Source organism: Struthio camelus, chromosome 12 (assembly GCF_040807025.1).
Source record: "Struthio camelus isolate bStrCam1 chromosome 12, bStrCam1.hap1, whole genome shotgun sequence".
Taxonomy (NCBI): domain Eukaryota; kingdom Metazoa; phylum Chordata; class Aves; order Struthioniformes; family Struthionidae; genus Struthio; species Struthio camelus.
This window is the reverse complement of record NC_090953.1, coordinates 23,173,325-23,192,142: the sequence shown is the minus strand read 5'-3', so window position 1 is coordinate 23,192,142 and position 18,818 is coordinate 23,173,325. Positions and strand designations below refer to the sequence as shown.

Here is an 18,818-nt window from a genome sequence, read left to right as displayed (position 1 = left end):
TGAGTGAACAGCAGCTGCAATAGAGCCCCTGGGAGGAGGCTCATCCGTGTAGACATCTGGAACTAAGGTAAGAGAATAGGCTTGATCCTGTTTCTGTGAAAGGCTCTTGTTTATTTACGTCTTTTCTGTAAGGCCCGTGCAAGAAGCGGGAGCTTCACAGAGGCAGAAGGCAAGAGGGAAATACTCTAGTGTACTTCTGTATTTGCTGGCCTGTTGCCAGCAACAGGGTCTGAGGAGGATCTTGGCCTGGGGACCAGGCCATCTAACCCTACTGACCAGAAAGGAGAGGGGGGTGAGCAGAGTCGTCGTAGCCAGGGCCTGCTTGGGCTGTTTTTTTGTGCTCCTGATGGCCGCTTGTGCTGTGAGAGGGGTGGATCCAGGCTGGTCCCTTGCCCCACAAGGCTGTAGCTGGCTAGCTGAGGGCAGCTACGCCTTCTCTGGAACCACTGCCCACTCTGCACGTCTCTTGGGGAAACATGATTACTGGACTGGGGTCAGTGGAAAAATGCCTCATGGTTGTTGTTCCTCCCTGCTCCAGCAAGAGGGCACTGATGGCTGGGCTCAGCATAGAGAGGTGGCACCCCCAGCAGGTTAACTGTGAGCAGTGGCAGGGAAGCCGCAGGCAGTGACTTGAGCTCACAGTGTTAGTCCAGGTTGCAGTGTCACCAGCAAGGGGGACCAGTGTCACTGCCTCAAGACCAAGAGGACAGAGAGCACTTGGAATGGCGTGAAGGAAAGCCTCATGCCCTGCTGCTCCAGCGGCAGGCAGCTCCTTGCATCCGGCCGTTCCAGGAAGTCACAGCTAGGGAAGGAAGCAGCTTGTGAAGTTAAAGCGATTGATCTCCCCTGCCTGCCCATCCCTCCAGCACCGACTTACAGCATCGCCTCTTTAACTGGGAGGGAGGTCTGGAGCCAGGTCCTAACAGTGCTGCCATGTGCCTCATACAGTCGAACCACCACAGCTTCGGGTCTGTCCTCCGCCTTCAGGGATGGAGCAGAAGGAAGTTCGCACAAACAAGACATGAGCATCCTATCCTACATCTCCGGATCTAGCCAGACCCATGTGATTGTGGCTGAACTGCTATGACTGAGTGCACATGCGCTCCGAGCTGCCTGGTGTGCAGCGTTACAGAGCTGTGGCAACGGAGGCTGCAGAGCCGGGGCATACAGAGGCAGGTGCTGCAGCGATCGCTGGTGAGCGCCTGTCCAGGCTGGCAGAGAGGTGCGCTAACCCCCTCTTGTCATGGTGTAACGGGACATGCAATCCAGAGGGCGCGCTACGTCCACTTGACTGAGCCCGACAGCCACCCAGGGCTGGCAGTGCCGAGTGCAGAGCAGACCATGCCTGCCTGGGTTACATGGGCTAGAAGATGGGTAGAAGAAGCAACAGCTTAACTCAGAGCCCCCAGCACCCACAGCACCAGGAGTCTTTTCACGACACTCTGGGAATGAGACAACAGTTAAGTCGAAGTGCCAGAGGAAAACTCAACGCGGAAGCTGGTTTTCACTGTGTTGGAGGGTTCCTGCTGCTACCTATGGGGCCAGTCACGCTGCTGTCTTTCACTGGTCTGGTCAAAGGCCCGCACCTTAGCCTCCCCCTTTCTGCCCTGGGCCTTTACCTGCTTGACAGCCTCCAGCACGACTGCAGGTGAGCTCACAGAAAAGGCACTCCAGGCTGGGCACTGGGCAGAGCTGGCTGGGACCGTGTGGAGAGGGAAATTCAAGTTGTACGCACACTGGATCACACCAGCATCCTGGAAGGAACCTGCAACACGAGAATGATTAGCCGACCTCTATGCAGGCATACCCAGAGATGCTGCACCTTGTTCTCACGCCGAGGGTTGCTGGGGCATCCTGTGTTTCCTGACAGGGTGCAGCTCAGCTCAACACTCACCCCGGTGAGGCATCACAGCGTAGGTGAACTGGTGGTGTGCGATATCTGCCATGGCATCGGGGGACTTGGGTGCTCTCAGCCTAAGGTGAGAGGTGGGTGAGACTGGTGTCTCTGCAGCACTATCTCGTCCCGCAGCCCCTGAACTTGCCATTACCCCTCCATCACCCAGTTTGGTGTCAGGCAAGCACTGTGACAAGTCAGCTGTCGCCCTCCTCCACCTTGACACTGGGCCCTGCCTTTGAAGCCAATGAGCCTCTGGTTTCTGGCAGCAGGAAACAGACCCTGGACTAGGTGTCCCTGAGGTTAAGAAGGACCTTTGAAGGGTGGTCTCCCATGAAACTTGTAGCTGATGGACTCAAACTGGAATATGTGGTGCTTCTCTTAGCTTTGCCTGTAGCCATAGCATTGCCATTCCTTCCCTCTCCTCATGTCTTCCCTCCTGGGGTGTATTTCGCCCAGCAACAGAGAAATTATATGGTTCAAACATGGATCCGATCTCTCCTTTCCTGAATGAGCTGAGCATAACTCATGGGACTTATATTATCTTAATTAAAACTGATTAAGTTAGCCAGAAGTTCTTAGGAGACAACCAGCCAGCTCAACTAATACTAGAGTATTTCCTTATTAACTATGATCATTTAGGGCCAAGCACTGCCTTGACTTCAAAGAGACACTTCAGAGGCCAAAAGCGACAGCTGCAGCTCCGCCCTCGCCCCGAACGTACTCACAGTGAGAGGCTGAGGATGTTCCTGTGGGCAGATGCACCGTATTTGCTGTCGTTCAGCAATGCCACCCCAAAGCCGTGCTCAGAGAGATCCAGCCACTTGTGAGCCCACACCTGCAGGAGGCACCAAGGGAAGTACTTACCACATACATAAAGATACTGCCTGAGGACACCAAGTGTCTGCCTGAGAACAAAAGCAGCTCCACCATAGAGAGGTTGGCTGTCCCGTTGTTGGAGGGCAAAGAGCTGCCCTGCTGCGTGCCCGAAGAGCTGGCGACAGGAGGACTAGCCTGGCCATAGGCCCAGACCACCTTCCCTCTCACCTCGAATCGGGCCCAGTCCCACGATGTGTTCCAGTGCGTTGGCCGCTGCAAGTGCCCAAATTGGATCTCATAGGTAGCATTTGTGCTCCGGACCTGCACAGGGAACTCCACCTTCAGGAACTTGTGAGCCTCCTTCCACTCAACCTAAATGTAGTAGAAGAATGGCATCAGCACAGACAGCTGACAGGCAGAGGCTGCACTGCTGTCCTTCCCTCGCTTGCAGCAGCCAGCTCCCACCTAGGCTGAACCAGGTACAACACAACAGCACTCAAATCCAAAGCCAGCTAGCTGCACTGATGGGTCTTTCCTCTGCCCTCCTATCTCAGGGCTAGGAGGGTACAGCCACTCCTCCACTAGCCAAGGTGCCTGGCACCTTTCCTGGATTACCTCCCAGGTGCAGGGCTCCCATCCTTGGGCTGCCTTCCCCTCATGTGGAGAAGGACAGGCAGCGGGCTCCAAGGGAGGAACCAGGAGGGAGATGTAATTCACAAGCGAGGTTTAGTTCCCCAGGGCCCTTCCTGCAAAGCACACAGGGACAAGCCATACCTGGGTCAGGAATCGGATATACGGGCAGGCGGCATCCAGGATGATCTCCTGGGTTAAGGTACTCCTTTCCCCAATCCGCAGAGAGAAGCTTGCGCTTCCTCGCAGCCCTCCAGCCAGGGTGACTTCCAAAGGCTTTAGCAGAGTTGTGACGGGCTTCCTAGAGTAAAAGGGTAAAGGCAGGGCTGGTCTCCAAGCCCGGTTGCTCTAGGGTTCCCAAATCCTGATTCCCCCCTCATAAGACAGCAGGCAGTCACTCCCTCAGAGTGACTGCACAGAGCCTCCTGTGAAGTGCAGGAGCAGCTGTAGGGTTTGGTTACAATTGGGCCTGAGGGAGAGGGAAGCAAGAAGCTTGGAGGTAAGTCAAGACCTGAGTACTGCATGCACTGCTCCTCTACCTGGTTTCCAGGTGATAATCCATCACGTCCCAAGCATCCCAGTACAGGGGAATGTCATCAAAGAGTGCAAACTGGTTGGCACAGCATCCATCTGGGACTGACTCTCTAGAACAAAGTGGAACACAGGAACAGCAGCTTAACAAGAACTGGCTTCACAAGCAGATTAACAAGAACTGGGTGGAGGAGAGGAGGACTGAAGTAGAGTGGAGGAAGTTCTACTTCAGCCTCCAGCATGTTAGGGGAGCCTCGGTTCCAGGAACTGGGTGAGAGACGTACCTTTCAGAGTGGGCCAGCCGAAGTGAGGTCAGGCGTCCCATCGTGTCCAGGCAGACTGCAATCACCCCGTTCTCCATGGCAACGGAGCCATCCTCCTGAGAGGAGAGGGCAGAAGGAGACTTCACAGACCCAAACCTGCAGGGGCTGGACTGGTTCTGAAATGTCCCGTCTGCAAATCGAGTGTGCCAGCTTCCCTAAGCATCGCCCCTACCAAAGCATTTGGTGTGCGGGTACAGCACCCCAATGCCAGCTGCAGTTGTGCTTACCTGTTTCATTACTGACACAGGCTGAGGGGGCAGCAAGGGCTCCCTGGCCACAGAGTAGCCCATACTGGGGGCTGTCACCAGAGCTGGAAAGGAAAGAGGATCTGTTCCACCATCTTCCCCAGACACATCCTTAGGTCACGTTACACTGCCTTCCTGCTCTCAAGCCGGACCTACCACCTCCTTTCACATCCTCTGCTTCTGCAGCCATAGAGACAGTGTAAGTGGGATCAGCCCCAAGGAGCAATTTGCCAAGTCAGTGACCCCCTCTCCAGGGCAGGGAGAGGCGGAGCGTATCTTTGCTATCTGTCTCTGTCTTCTAATACAGAAGTAACCCCAAATTAGGCATACCTAAAGTCTCTGCTCCAGTTGGCCCAGGCCTGGAGATGACTTCAGTCCGGTCCCAAGGCAAAGTGTTCAATACGAGGGTGCTCTCAGCGCTCTCAGACTTGGGCTGCAGCAGTTCCCCACATAAGGACTGCACGGCTTCCTCTTGGAGCAGGGCACCAGCCCTGCGGATCTCTGGACAAAAAAAAAAAAGGCCCAAGTTGGACTCAGCCAGGCTGTTTCACATGTCTGAGATGATAGATAGATAGTTTCTGGAGCTTCCATGCAGTATGCACACACTTTAGCTACTGCCAAGCTAAAATTATTAATTATTGCTAATATTAATTACTATCTAAGTATACTTAAATTTCATTTATTTATTAACCCTGTTAATACAGGTTTATTTACCCTAAATGTAAATCTAAGTATACTTGTAAACTTCATTTATTTATTAACCCTGTTATTACCAGATTACACTGAGCTGCTACTGCAGCACAACTGAAAATTGTTAAGCTGTAATGAAGCGAGCCATGGTAACTGCCTGGCAGTAGGCAGGAGCAAACTTCAGCTCCCGCCTTTGCTAAAGTCTATCCTGGCATGCAAAAGAGCAGGCAGAGACGTAAACAAGACAGGATGTTATTTATCTACACTCCTGCCAAATCTTTGGTTGAGTTGACACTACTATTGACACATGCCCACACATGCCATCCTGCAGACGTGCGATCCATAGTGCCTGGCGTTCCAGCTGCAGGAATGAAACTTCTGCAGCCCCTCAAGGCAGGACGCGTTATCCAGCACACTGTGTGCTCAAATGGATAAGGCCTCCCCCCCTCCTAGCCAAACTCTCTGCTCACCCGTGTAGTATCGGAGGGCATCCTCAACCACGAGCTGGATACAGCTGCCTGGCAACACATCATGGAACTGGTTGAGGAGCAACAACCTAAAGCAAAGAACAGAAGCCATGTGAGGAAGCAGCGGAGTGCAGTGGATTTGTTCTAGCTTACCAAGCCCTGTTTGCAAGATGAACAGCCTTAACTGTTTCCTATGTCCTGTTTGCAAATAAATGAGAGAAAAGGATTTTTTTTTTTCCATAGCACTCTTTACATCCTTTTGTGTTAGGACCTGTTAGTTGCCATCTAGTAAGCCACAAACATGGGAGGTAAGAGCTACTTTGTTTTCTCCTGCTTGGGGCTACTAAATATGTTGTAGCACAAGCTCAGACAAGTCAAAACTGGCTAGGAACAAGCTTAGGTTGCAAACTAAGTTTCCAGCCATCAGAGGAGATTCTCCAATGGGAGAATCAAGCCAAGCCCTGAAACACTTGCCAGGTGGACTCCTGATCACCTTATAGAAGGGGGACATGTACATGCCGCAGTGCAGTACTGGCTCTGCAAAAGGCCCTAAATCTTAACTCTTCCACTCACATCTAGAGGGTCTCAAAATGATCATGTGGTTGGGCACCCTTCTGGCTCCAGCTGAACCGGGCCAAGAAATAAGAGACCATCGCCCACCATCACTTCATTAAGCAGCCAGGTAATTGCCTGCGCTGGTTCTGTCTGACTGGTCCAGGCTAGCTTCAGAGCGCTGAGAGCAGGGATTTCTCACCACGCTCAGGCAGGGACAAGGATCTGCAGGGGATGGGATAGCAGTAACGCAACAACAGCCAGCTCACCTGTGCCTGTGCCCCTGTGAAGTCCCCAGCTGTCACATGCTGCTGCACTTTTATAATCCCTGGGCATGGCACTCATCACATTCTCCCCAGTGCTGGCGGCACTCCCTTACGCCCTCACCTCCAGAGCCGCTGCAGTTCACTGGCAGGATACTGGAATTTGCCTCCCCGTGCCAGAGCCAAGGTGCTGAGAACTTCCACATCGTGGAGTATGCGCTCGCACTCCCGGTTCCCCTTCTTTATCTGGGGCCAAAGCATGGAGAGAAGGAAGATGCTTAGGAAAGTGGTAGTTAGAAATAGATCACCTGCCCCAGAAGTAAAAACCCAGCTCCAGTACATGGAGGTTGGTTATTCACAGGTGTCATGAATTTCAAATTACTAGTGAGGGTTTTTTTTTTTCTTTTTCTTTCTTTCTTTCTTTTTTCTTTTTTGGCCATAGCCCAAGGTGGTTTTCAGCCCTGCAGCTGCCAGCACGGGACACAGCTTAACTCCCAGGCCCAACTCTTCCTGGCTCTGTTCTCACCGTCCTTTTTTTTCCTGTCTCTTCATGCCATCTCTGTGGCTATCAGGGCCCTGCCAAACTGAAGGATGCAGAAGCTATTGACCAAGGGGTCAGTGCTGTGGTCAGCTTTCTTCTCATCCCTTGAAGAAAGGCTGATTAAAGACTAAGAATGGATCTGCCTTCTGGAGCCCTGGCTACACAGTGGCTCCCAGTCGAGACCTAACGGGCACTGCCCAAACCCTGAAGCCACCTGAGCAGAAGCAAAGAGAACTGAAAATGGCCACTTCCCCTAGCGGTGAGGGAGACAGCTGTCCCCCCACCCACCCCGGTCCCGACACACACACTCACCTGCGCCTGGGTGGTGTACGTGCCGTTGTGCAGCTCCAGGAAGAGCTCTCCCACCCAGGTGCACAGCTGTGATGACTCCCTCTCCAGTGCAGAGAAGAGTCGGTCAGGAGTGGAGATCTGAACCCTGTGGGAGAGACACACAGACAGTGATGAGCTGGGAGAGAAGCCCACAACACAGCTAACAGTGGATACCAATCAGAAAGGAATGGCCTCAGAAACCCCAATCCACCCACCCTGCAGAGCTCGAAGGGGTGTGCGGGAAGATATGGCTGAGTGAAGCCAAAGACGTTGACCACCACAGTGCAGAGCAAACAAAGTGGTGGTGGGGAAATCAGAGTCCATCACGATACAAGAACCTGGGAACATCTGATGAGATGGCAAAGCCCAAAGGGATTACCTGAAACAAGCACAAAGATGTATTTTTCCACAAAGAGCGTTTCTAAGCAGAGTAAGTCCTTGCCCAGGATGTCACATGCCCAAAGCAGACTTTGACCCAAAAGATAAACCAATGGAGCATATATCCAGTGCTGGTGGTTAAATATGAAGGTCTAGATGCAACTTTTAGCTCAGAAATACCCCTAGCTACACACTGTAGGCAGGAGAGAAGCAAGGCCGGAGGACTGGTATGGGATATGCCAGCTGAAGGGCAGCAGCTAGTCCACGTCTTGCCTCGTGGCCAGAGCAGTTTTCCCCAAATCAGGCCCAACAAACCTTTTTCCCTTATCCAGAGCTCTTGGACATAGTTGCTTTGTAAGAAGCAATGGGAGCCTCTGGAGGCTCCTGTGGATTGCCAGATCCCACGCACACAGAATTCAAAAAGCGTAGGTTAGAAGGGCCTCTGGAAGCGCCCAGGCCAACGTCCTGCTCCAAACAAAGCTGACTCAAAGCTACATTAGTAAAAAGAGGTCTCCATCTACTACTTCTCATCTTTGCATCACATACACTCCCAACTCAAGACCATGGATGCACGCCTTGCCACCTCACCAACATATTGCCTCTCCCCTTTCCGCCCCACACATATTGTGTTCCCCACAACCTCCTACGGCCCCTCTCTCACTCCCATCTGCTCACACTGCTTGCCTTGGGGAAAAGGCTGTACCCCAGACAGGGAGGTTGCGGCGTTAGCGCCTCACCCCACAGCTCCGTTGAGAGCTCAAAAGCAATCAAAGAGACCCCGTCTCCCTGATAACCCTTCTTAGCGCTCCGCTTGCCTCGCTTGCTCCCTGCCCTCCTTTGCACACTCTTTCCTTCGGTGCTGCTGAAGGCCAGGTCCAACTCAAAACAAGCGCTCTGTGCCTGCACAAGGAGGGAGGAAGGGAGCTGTCCTCTCACCTTGGGAGCCCGTCTGTGTCACTCATTCTCTTCATCCTGTCGAGCATCTTCTGCGTGGGGCCCCCTCCTCCATCTCCAAAGCCAAAGAGGAAAGCGCTGTGGTTCACACGTCCTTTGTCCTTGTTGTTCTTCACCGTTTTCAACATCTAGAGGGGTTTTTGGGCAGATGCTTTCCTCAGGCGCCCAGCCCCAGCTTCCACAGACCCACACAACAATGCCAGGTCAGTCTTCGGGGTGCAAAGCCTGGCCCTGCCCCATTTTCCCACCCCAAGCTGTAGGGATCAGGCATACACGCATCCCAGAGGTAGGCAATCAGCTGCCAGCAATGCTGCTGGCTTTCCCATTCCTTTCTTAGGCAGCACCCTCTCCTAGGAGCCTCAGATCTGGCCCCAAGATCTGGCACCACACTTCAAGTGCAGGTTTGGCAACTTCACTCACCTCCTCCACTCGCCCGTGCATCCCATAAGAGTCACCAGGGGGGAAATGGGCCAGGACTCGGGAGCCATCGATGCCTTCCCAGAAAAAGGTGTGATGCTGGAGGGGAGCCAAAGGAAAGTGCGGTGTCTAGAACAGCCTCCCTGTATCACACAGCTGCCAAACAGCTGAAGCTCAAGCCATTTTTCCTGAGAGCTCCCAAAAGGAAATCTCTGGTGACACCTGCACCTGCAGTGGTCAATTCACCCTTTGTCCTTGGTTTCAAAGCTCCCAAACTCCTCTCCCACATACAGGTGTGTGCATGGAGGGCTCATTTCAAACTACATCAGTGCAGAACTCGTTCACTAAAAGCCCACACTCCCTTGCAAGCCCTGTCAAAAACACAAAGCCCAGCGCCCATGTGTGCAGGGAAGTGCCCAGGGGTCAGGAACCTCTGTGCCCTTGAGAACACTAACCACTGGGTCTTCGCTTCTCCTCCACAGGATGTCTTGACAGATCAGTGCAAGGAGAGGCTTTCTGTCATGGGCACACGAGTCTCACAGGCTGACCACTGCTCCGTCTTGCACCATCCAAGGTTGCACAAGGATGGGGAGTGCCACCAGGGCAGGGGATAGCAGTGGAGAGCCTGGGTTTGCTGTCTGCCAGCCCTGCACACAGATCACAACTTCCCATCTGGGGGGTTGTGAGGAGCACAAGAAAAACAGAAGCAGCAAGTGTTTGCAGGCCAGGGGCTCAGCAGGGATCTCTAACCGTGTCCTTCCTCATCCTATGGCCTGACAGGAAGGACACTGCCACCACCGTAAACTGCCCACGTCTTTGAGCTTCTGGAAAAAGAGCCTACGTCAGCTAAGCCAAAGGACTGGTTCAACCCCGGAACAAACTGGTCCGGCCCTGGAGACTGACTCCAGCAACTACATGTCCATCCCCCAGGAACAGGAGAAGCACAGCTCACCGGGAAGGTGTTCACCAGGTTCCAGCAGAGCTTCTGGGTGAGGAACCGCCTGATCCCAGAGCCACGCATCAGCTGGGGCAGCTGGGCTGAGTACCCAAATGTGTCCGGCAGCCAGAACTTGGGAGCAGCAGAGGGAGAAAAACACACGAGTCACACTCTGAACACACACCACAGCCAGAGCATGGAGGGGGGGTAACCTGGATTCAGGCTCCGAGACCCTGCTGCAAAGGGGACCCCAGAGGTGGTAGACAAGCAGCTACTCTAAAGACCTCTCAGGGCAATACAACCAAGGCCTAGGCCTGTGCTAACGGTCATGATCCAAGCTCTACATGGGGGATGGTGTATTCACTCATCAGGGCTTTAGCTGCCAAAAGCAGACCTATGTGAGGCGCCCGAACATCAGATCGGAAGGCAAACCACAGAGAAACCCCTTTCCGCAAGGAGGGATAGAAGGAGAGCACATGCAAGGGAGGCAGGGTGAAAAGGAGCAGGTAACCTCTGAGCAGATCCGGCCAAACTGCTGCTGGAAGAACCGCTGACCCTGGAGAAACTGCCGCACCATGGACTCCCCGCTGGGCAGGTTCCCATCCTAAGGGAAAAGCACAGGGACTCGGTGCCCTTTTCTCCAACGCGCACGTCAAGTCAGGCACAGAGGAAGCGGAGGTCTTGCAAGCCCCCCATTCCCTGTCATCCTGCCCTGGCAGAGCGCAGGAAACGTCTGACAGGACAGAGCTCAGCCCTGCACAACAGAGACCCAACCCAAGACAGGGTGAAGCAGGGTCTGGACAGCAACCTTGAGGGATTCTGGGTGGAGCAAGGATCTGTGACAATCCTCTCTCTGCCTGCCCAGAAAGTGCATGAGCCCCTAGACCAGTTTCCAGCTCACAGTGCAGTCACGTGTAGCTTTGACATGCTGAGGAAGGGTCCTGGTGATGGGAGGAGCAGAGTCTAGATCAAAGCTCCTTTCTCAGGCAATGAGGTGATTGGGGAGGCGGGGGGGAGGACAGTATTTTTGCTAGGCTGGACAATGCAGACAGTGGCTCTTTTCTGGCCCCTGAGAGCACCACCAGTCAGACGGGCACGGAGAAGGCTTTGCTCTGGCCAGTACTAGTTTCACAGCTTGTCCCAGACAGAGGTGGCTCAGGGAAGTGCAATGAGCCAGGGTCCCCTTGTTTCTCACCATTTCTACCCAGGTGCCTCCGACAGGAACGAACCGTCCCTTTGCAACATAGTCCTGAATTTGCGTGTAGAGCCCAGGGTACCAGCACCGCACCCACTCGAACTGCTGCGCCTGCCAGAACACAGCAGTCAGTCTCAGCTCCCACCCCACCACTCCACGCACAAGTCCCTGCCCTGTGCAACTGCAAAGGATGCTCCTGGTCAACGCCCTCTCTCATTTAGAGTCATGCTGAAGAAGCAATATGCTACAAGCAGAGGGAGAACTCCTCAGAGAGCCCGGCAACAAGTCACCATGCTGTTCAGGCCAAACACAACCTTCCTGACTCTTCGGGCTGCCCAGCTGAGAGCCTCAAGACGACCCCCATCCCTCAAAGGACTCCCTGGAGTGCTGTCAACCCTCCGAGGCAAGGGGTGAGCTGCTCATGCAGCAATCCTGGCTTCCAGGGTCTCTGTTGTGTCCCTTGGGCAACGGCCTGGTTCACCCAGTGGCCCCAAAGCCAACACAGTCCTGCAAGTCAAATCTTGCTCGTGAACCTGACCCCCCCAACCCCCCAAGTTGTCAGCACAGGGATCCCAACCCTCTGATTCACCCTTGGCAGGAGGGAGGTCACTCACCTGGGAGCAAACAAAGGTGAGCTCCGGATTGCACTCCATCAGACGGACGACTGTGACCCAGCTCCGAGCGCACTTACGGATGGTCTCCTCATACGGCCACAGCCAGGCTGCGGGGACAGACACATGGCCCTGCCATGGCTATTATTTGCCACAAGCTACCTGGGTGAGGTAGAGCCAGACTCCTCTGGGAATAGGGCTGTGCTGCCTTCTAAGGATCAGCCAGAGAAAACGCTAGAGCAAAGTGCTGTCCTTTGACCAAAGTGCCTCACAGCAATACAGTCCGGGACCACCTGCTCTTGCTTGTCCTGCTGCCTTTGAGACTGAAAGCCTCTCTAGGGACTGGAAATTGAGGGTTGAGATCCAACAGGTGGGGGAGAGTTGGCTGTAACCCACTCTTCATCGTCTACCCCATCAGAGCTCCAAAGAGCACAGCTAGCCAGATACACATTCCCCGGCCTCAGTGCCCTGGGCAGACCCTCTGCAGGGCAGCACAGCAGTCCCTTTCCCTTCCCTTGGGGCTCGGTGCCCTGATGCCTGGAGCCCAAGAGCAGCCGCTCTCCCTTGAGCGGCACACACTGGCCTCCTGGTCAGCAGAGGGGGAGCACTGGGCTGCTCTCACCAGTGTCAATGTGGCAGTGACCCATGGCATGGATGGTGTGCTGGCTCTCGCCGTTCTTCTGGCTGAAGATTGCCGCAGCCAAGCGACGGGCAGCAGGGAAGGTGGACGGGTCCGTGACATCACATAAGTTGACCATCTGGTTGGCAGCGTACAGCGCCTGAAAACTCCTCTGGTTTTCCTCCCCGAGGAGCTGGGGTCGGGAGTGAGAATAGCTTGACCCTGAGCTCAGCACATCCCTCAGCTCAGAGCAGCTCTCCATACAAATATGGGAGCCACCTGTCCCAGGGAGAACCTGCTACCTCCTTCTGGCATCTGCCTCTGCTACTGGTGCCAGGCAAGCACCATGCCCCCTGCCTCACAGACACAACCTACTGTCTTTGCACTTTTGTCTTTTAAAGACAGGCTAGACAAACAACCATCACAGATGGCTCTGGCCAAACAGATTCGGCCCTGGAGCAGGGAGTGGATGAAATAACTTCTCGCGGCTTCTCTCTGCTCAGTTTTTTCCCACTCTAGACAAACGTCAATTGTGCTAAAGCAGCACTAGCAAATGCCTGTTCCTCCTGGGCCTCCTGGTGAGGGGAGATAGCTCTTGGAACAGTGAAGGAAAGGGATGAAATGAAGATGTTGTGGAAGGAGGGGGAAAGGGTGAGAGAAGGGAAGAGAATGAGCGCACAGACCTGGGCCATGTCCAGCAGTATCTCCAGATCCACCAGCAGTTCGTAGACATCCCTGTTGAAGATGGCCAGCTCTGCCTTGCTCAGGGTGAACCTCTTGTCAGGGTCGGGAGGGGCAATCATGCTGCCCTTACCGGCCCCAAAGAGACCATTGCAGGCCAGCTCCACGTACAGCGTCAGGCTGTCGAGATCAAAAGGAAACCATCAGGGAGCAGATCACAAGCAATCGGCTGCAAAAGTCCATTCCCCTCCCCAAGTCCGGATCAGCCCGACCTGAACTCCTGACAGACCACTGAACGCTGGCTCCTTCTCAGAGCCCAGAGCACCCTGACGCCGCCCTGCCAGCCAAAAACAGACGCCCCAAAGGCACAGCGTCAGACTAACACCCCAACAGTAGGTAAGCTTGTCTCTCTAGGCGACAAAAGACACAACTTCACTGTGGGGCCCTACCTTGGAGAGAGAAGGGACAGCTTACTCCACTGATAAGCTGGTTATGGCCCAGCTGACTGCCTTTGCCGGGGCTGGATGGTCAGAAGGTGGCACTGACTCCACACACCTCTGAGCAGCCATGGATATCTCATCCCAGCCTCTTGGCTTCAAACGACTCCAAGTTCCCCCATGGCAGGGTGCTCCCTGGGGCTCTGGCCAGATGACCACCCACCTGTGGGGCTCCGTCTCCTTCAGGCTGCTGGTCAGGATGTAGCTAGTCTTCTCACCTTCTCTAGTCAAACCCTAAGTGGGGAAGACAGCACACTTAAAACACAGAGCTCCACAGTTCTTGGACAGTGGGCTCCACAGCTGCTGGACGGGCAGGACAAGACAGCACAAAACCCTGCTGGATGGAAGGGGCCTGGTCCCACACATCTTGGGACAAAGCTTCCCACAACAACAACTGGCACAGAAACTGCTACTACTCAGCAGTAGCATGAACCCTGAGGACATTCCAGGCCTGGGGACACCACCACAGAGAAGAAAACAGGAAGGGACTACAAAGGGTCACCCGGGCTGTTCCACTACCCCAAAGCAGGACTCATTTTGACCTGTTCTAGTCCCAACAGGAGTCTGTCCCACTGTTCTTGACAGTGGTGGAGATTTACATCTCAGGCCCAGTGCTTGCCTGTGGGCCCTGCAAGACAGATTTGCTAATGCCTAAGCAAGAGATACTTAGCTGTTACTGGTTTGCAGACCTGAATTTTTAACTCCTGTGGAGGTGGCAACCTCTAGAAAACAGACTCAAACCCACTACCTTGCTTGCTCTTCTGGGCTGAGTTCCCAGGCTCTTTGGAAATAGTCCGCACACCCTCAGAGTGCCTGCACCTTGTTCTGCCTGTCCACCAACACAGCATGCAAACCGCTAGTGTTACCCTCCCTCCCACGCTACATAGCGGCCTCTTCACAAACATTGCCCTTCCCTGCACAGCAGCTTTTCAGGTATTCAAAGACCGTTCTCCTATTGTCTCAGAGACTTCTTCTCGAAGCTTAACAGTCTTACAAGTAAATATCCTTCTTATGTTTTTCCTCATGATCACACTGTCTAGATTCTCTCCTGTTAAGTGCAGTTGCTACATCGCTTCCCCCCAACACTTGCAGGTATTACTCTGAAGAGTGGGTAACAAATGGAAAGGAGTTTCCACTGCCCCATTAGGGAAGGGTAAGAAAGACGCAGTGCTACAGAAAGGGCTCTGCAGCTAGCAGAGTGCCTGGCACAACTGGCACACACCTCGCCCGTGTCTCTTTACCTGGACAGGCTGAGCATCTCGCCACACCATGCCTTCGCCATCGCTCTCCCAGACAAAGTGCACCTCCTGCCCTGCCCATGCCTGAGGGATGCTCAGCTCCACTTTAAACCAGCAGGTCTCCCACCTGGAAGAGAGCATGCAGCAAGTTCACCCCACTGTCAAGATCTTTACCTGGAAGACGACCAGAAACCAGTCCTCGGAGCACAGCGAGGACCACGCATGAGATTTCATTGTGATACAGCTGTAACAATGCTATGTGTCCAACAGACCTGCTTTAATCTACACTCGCAGACACGGCATAGTCTGCAGGGTGGCAATCTCACACAGTGGTGCAGAAGACAACAAAATCCGAGAGTGCCCAGACTTGAATTACCCCTGGGAACAGACAGGCTCTCAGAAGGCAGGCCATATAACTGGCCCCAAACTGGCCGTTCCTGGACCCAAGAGAAACAGTCAATAAAACCAGGTCTTTGACCGCTGCTAGGGAAAACCCCAAACATACTCCCAGCCCCGGCAAAGCCTGTAGGTCCCACGCAGCTCTAAATGTCAGAATAACGACTACGACTCCGCTAACAGGAGCCCTCATCAGGAACGGCCGACAAACCGGGCTCTTCACAAACCCTCACCCAGCCCCACCCCATTGTCCGAAACAGAGACCGTCGCTTTTTGCCACCCGGTGAAGCTCAGTGGGGGATCCCTGTCTGACGACAGCTGCCCTCGGCTTCCTGCACGGCGTTCCAGGAAAATCTGCCCTGAAACGGGGCTCAAAACCCCCTGCTCGCACAAACCCTAACCCAGGCTAGGGCTCCTCTCTGAACGCTGTCCCGTCTGAGGCAGGACGCAGGCTGAGGTAGTTTTTCTGGGCGATCAGTTCCTAGTCAAACACGCAAAGGGGGCGAAGCACCATCCCGCCCGCTGGTCGCTGCCCAGGCGCGAGGCCACGGAGAGGGCACCCGCCGCCCCGAGCCGGTACTCACGTGGGCCCGAAGGCGTCTCCGACCCTCGCCGGTCTGAACTGCTGCCCCACGGCCTCAGCGTACGGCAGCCGCCGGCGGCTCTGGAAGCAGGAGACGGACGCGGCGGGGCAGCTGGCGCCGAAGAGCCTGCGGCCAAGGGCAGCGAGCACGGCACTGAGCGGGGTGAGGAGCTGCGCTGCGCCCGCGGGGCCGGCGCCGGGGTCGGGATCGGGATGGGGGCTGGGGCCGGGGCCGGAGCTGGGGTCGGTATCGGGGCCGGGATGGGGGCCGGCGCCGGGGTCGGGATCGGGGCCGGGGTCGGGATCGGGGCCGGGGTGGGGATGGGGGACGGCGCCGGGGTCGAGGTCGGGGCTGGGGTCGGGGTCGGGATCGGGGCCGGGATCGGGGCTGGGGCCGGGGTGGGGGCCGGCGCCGGGGTCGGGATCGGGGCCGGGGTCGGGATCGGGGCCGGGGTGGGGATGGGGGACGGCGCCGGGGTCGAGGTCGGGGCTGGGGTCGGGGTCGGGATCGGGGCCGGGATCGGGGCTGGGGCCGGGGTGGGGGCCGGCGCCGGGGTCGGGATCGGGGCCAGGGCCGGGGTGGGGGCCGGGGTCGGGATCGGGGCCGGGGTCGAGGTCGGGGCTGGGGTCAGGATCGGGGCTGGGGTCGGGGTCGGGATCGGGGCCGGGGTCGGGGTCGGGGACGGCGCCGGGGTCGGGATCGGGGCCGGGTCGCTCCGGGCCGCGGCGCCCCCGGTCGGCAGCACCTCAGGGCGGCAGCGCCGGGCCGCGGCGCCGCCCGCGTCTCCTAGCAACGCCCGCCCCGAGGGAGGGGGGGAGGAGGGAGCTGGGGGGCGGCCCGCGGGCCCGACGGACCCCGCCCCCGCCGCCGCCGCCGCGGCGCCCACCTGCCCCGCAGGTTGCAGTCGGTGAAGTAGGTCTCGGAGAGAAACTTCTCGACGCGCTCCAGCGCCGTACGCCGGTGCTGCGGGGCCGACATGGCGGCCGCCTCCCGCCTCGCTCGCCGCCGCGCTGGGCGCATGCGCCAGCCGGGCGCGCCGCCGCCGCCGCCACCTAGGCCGCCGGGGCTGGGCGCATGCGCCGCGGCTGGAGGGCCGAAGGCCGCCGGGGCTGGGCGCATGCGCCGCGGCTGGAGGGCCGGCGGCGGGGGCCGAGGCGGGGGTCCCCCGGCGGCGCGGACCCGGCTACGAGCGGGGCTGGGGGGGTCAGGTCTCTTTTCCTCCCTCTGCTCTCCGAGAGCTTTAAAGGGGCTGGAAAGGCGTCGCCGAGGATGACGTCCCTTACTCCACCAGCATCTGCTGACTCCCCTCCCTCCCAACTTCAGGCGACGAACGAGCAGGCAGTTACTGCCTCCGGCCACCACAGACCACTGCACGTCTTAGTCAATTAATTGGAAACCGGCGGCAGTGCCCCCCAGCAGAGACGTTTACAGCCCAGGCGAGCGCTAAGCCAGCGCTCCCAAGAGCCGGATGTCCTCTTGGACCCTCCGTCTAAACGCTTCTGCGCACCCCCCCCTTCCTCCCTGCACCCTTCTCCCTCCGATGCACCCCCAGGTTTCATTGTGTATGATCAGGAAGGAAGAAAAATCTGTGCACAATGATTAGCCCTGATATTTTAATGGAAATACTGCACTACAGTCAAGTTTACAACATTTGTATAGAAATCACATGGATAGTGGGCCAAGGATCACATTACAGAATACAAAAAGCAAGTTCAAATAAAAAGAAAAAAAAAATCTTTGCTATTGTACAGGCTGGGATCAGAGCTTGGAGCTCAGATGTCAGACACGGGGAGGGAGGAAAGCCGCTTGTGAAAACCCTGCTGCGAAAGGGAGAGGTCTCCGCGTGGTTTATTGGTTGGTTTTTCCTGGGCACCGTAGACAGCAGGCATCCACGGGAGCCCCCCTCCGCTCAGAGGACATGCAGGCACAGACTCGGGACAAGACACCCACAAAGCAGCAGCAGCAGCTGTTACTTCCAAGCTGGTAAAAAGTCTAAACCACCCAGACTTCCGCTTCCAGATCACCTTGAGCATACACAGGAAAAACGGGGAGGGGGGGAGGACCAAGACCAGCGGCTGAGGGAGGTAGGGCGAGGAGCAGGGCAGCGCGGGCGAAACCTTTGCAACGGAAGAGGACACGCAAGAACCCCTTCCTGTCCGGTTACAGCAAAAGGAGGAGAAACGAGACAGGTAACTTATTGCTGGCAAACTCTGAATATTGCCCGACGGGCTCTTCCCTCTCTTGCCCTCTCTCCATAGGAGGCTCCCGTTCATCTCCACGGCTAGATCTGCCTTCTGCACATTGGCTGCCAATGAGTAGTGACCCCCTCCGGGCCGTGCACTTCACCTCCGCTCGCCCCGGCTGCAGGAAGGTCCGCGAGGGACGACGGCTGCCCCCCGCCACCACCTTCGCCCAAGCCTCTCTCCGTCCTCCACACACACGCTTCTCCAGCTCTCTGCCTGCGGGAAGGAGGGGAACGCGAGCCCCGCAAGGAGCCAACCTGCTGCCTTTGAAGCCCCTGGGACAGAAGGGAGCAGCGGCGCAGCTGAGCGCGCAGCCCCCCGCCAGGGACAGCGGAAGCAGTTTCGGGCGCTTAGGGCTGGCAGCGTTGGTTTGTGCAAGGAAAGCTGCCTCCTTTGAGGAGGAGAGACAGTGCAGTTGTGTCTGTCGTGGCTTACGAAGTCCGTGCCGACTTCTTTTTAAAATCGGAATCTTCCCTGTGTTTAAATATCTGCCAGCGCTAAACTTCTCTACTTAAAAAAATATATATCCCATATGTGGATTTCACTAGTGAAATGCACCAAAACCCACCCCGCCCCCTCGCCCTTCTCTTGCACGCACGCACGCACCACGCACAAACACACACACAGAGCAGCTCTATCAAATACTGGTTTGGTACTTAAGATGTTTTCTCCAATACTGAGAGGGAAAAATACATAAGCACAATCAACCCCAGCTAAGTAGCTCAGCAACACTTCCCAAAAGCGAAGGTCCTTGGAGCTGGAAGACTAGGTGGATAAAAATCA

At 56.1% G+C, this 18,818-nt stretch overlaps 1 protein-coding gene across 1 annotated transcript; it reads right to left on the bottom strand.

The window, feature by feature from the left end:
- Positions 1 to 86: 86 nt before the first annotated feature.
- On the bottom strand, positions 87 to 16,838 carry MAN2C1 (mannosidase alpha class 2C member 1). The gene is made up of 26 exons (XM_068958546.1): positions 16,679 to 16,838; positions 15,793 to 15,918; positions 14,816 to 14,939; positions 13,738 to 13,808; positions 13,080 to 13,257; positions 12,400 to 12,589; positions 11,781 to 11,887; positions 11,167 to 11,277; positions 10,483 to 10,575; positions 9,987 to 10,103; positions 9,038 to 9,133; positions 8,600 to 8,745; positions 7,268 to 7,391; positions 6,539 to 6,660; positions 5,603 to 5,688; positions 4,773 to 4,943; positions 4,425 to 4,507; positions 4,159 to 4,253; positions 3,883 to 3,987; positions 3,488 to 3,644; positions 2,942 to 3,085; positions 2,623 to 2,732; positions 1,895 to 1,974; positions 1,620 to 1,765; positions 878 to 981; positions 87 to 802 (listed from the first exon to the last, which is right to left on the bottom strand). The coding sequence occupies exons 1-26, from the start codon at positions 16,810 to 16,812 to the stop codon at positions 685 to 687; spliced, it is 3,138 nt and encodes a 1,045-aa protein (XP_068814647.1). The 5' UTR covers positions 16,813 to 16,838; the 3' UTR covers positions 87 to 684.
- Between the last annotated feature and the right edge of the window lie 1,980 nt (positions 16,839 to 18,818).

Bases quoted from the DNA above. Each gene is read 5' to 3' on its own strand.
- MAN2C1 (XM_068958546.1), bottom strand. From the start codon at position 16,812: ATGCGCCCAGCGCGGCGGCGAGCGAGGCGGGAGGCGGCCGCCATGTCG. The intron at 6,661-7,267 runs GTGAGTGTGTGT...CTTTGGCCCCAG, and splicing joins CGTACACCACCCAGGCGCAG to ATAAAGAAGGGGAACCGGGA. The intron at 4,944-5,602 runs GTGAGCAGAGAG...TTTTTTGTCCAG, and splicing joins TGCCCTCCGATACTACACGG to AGATCCGCAGGGCTGGTGCC.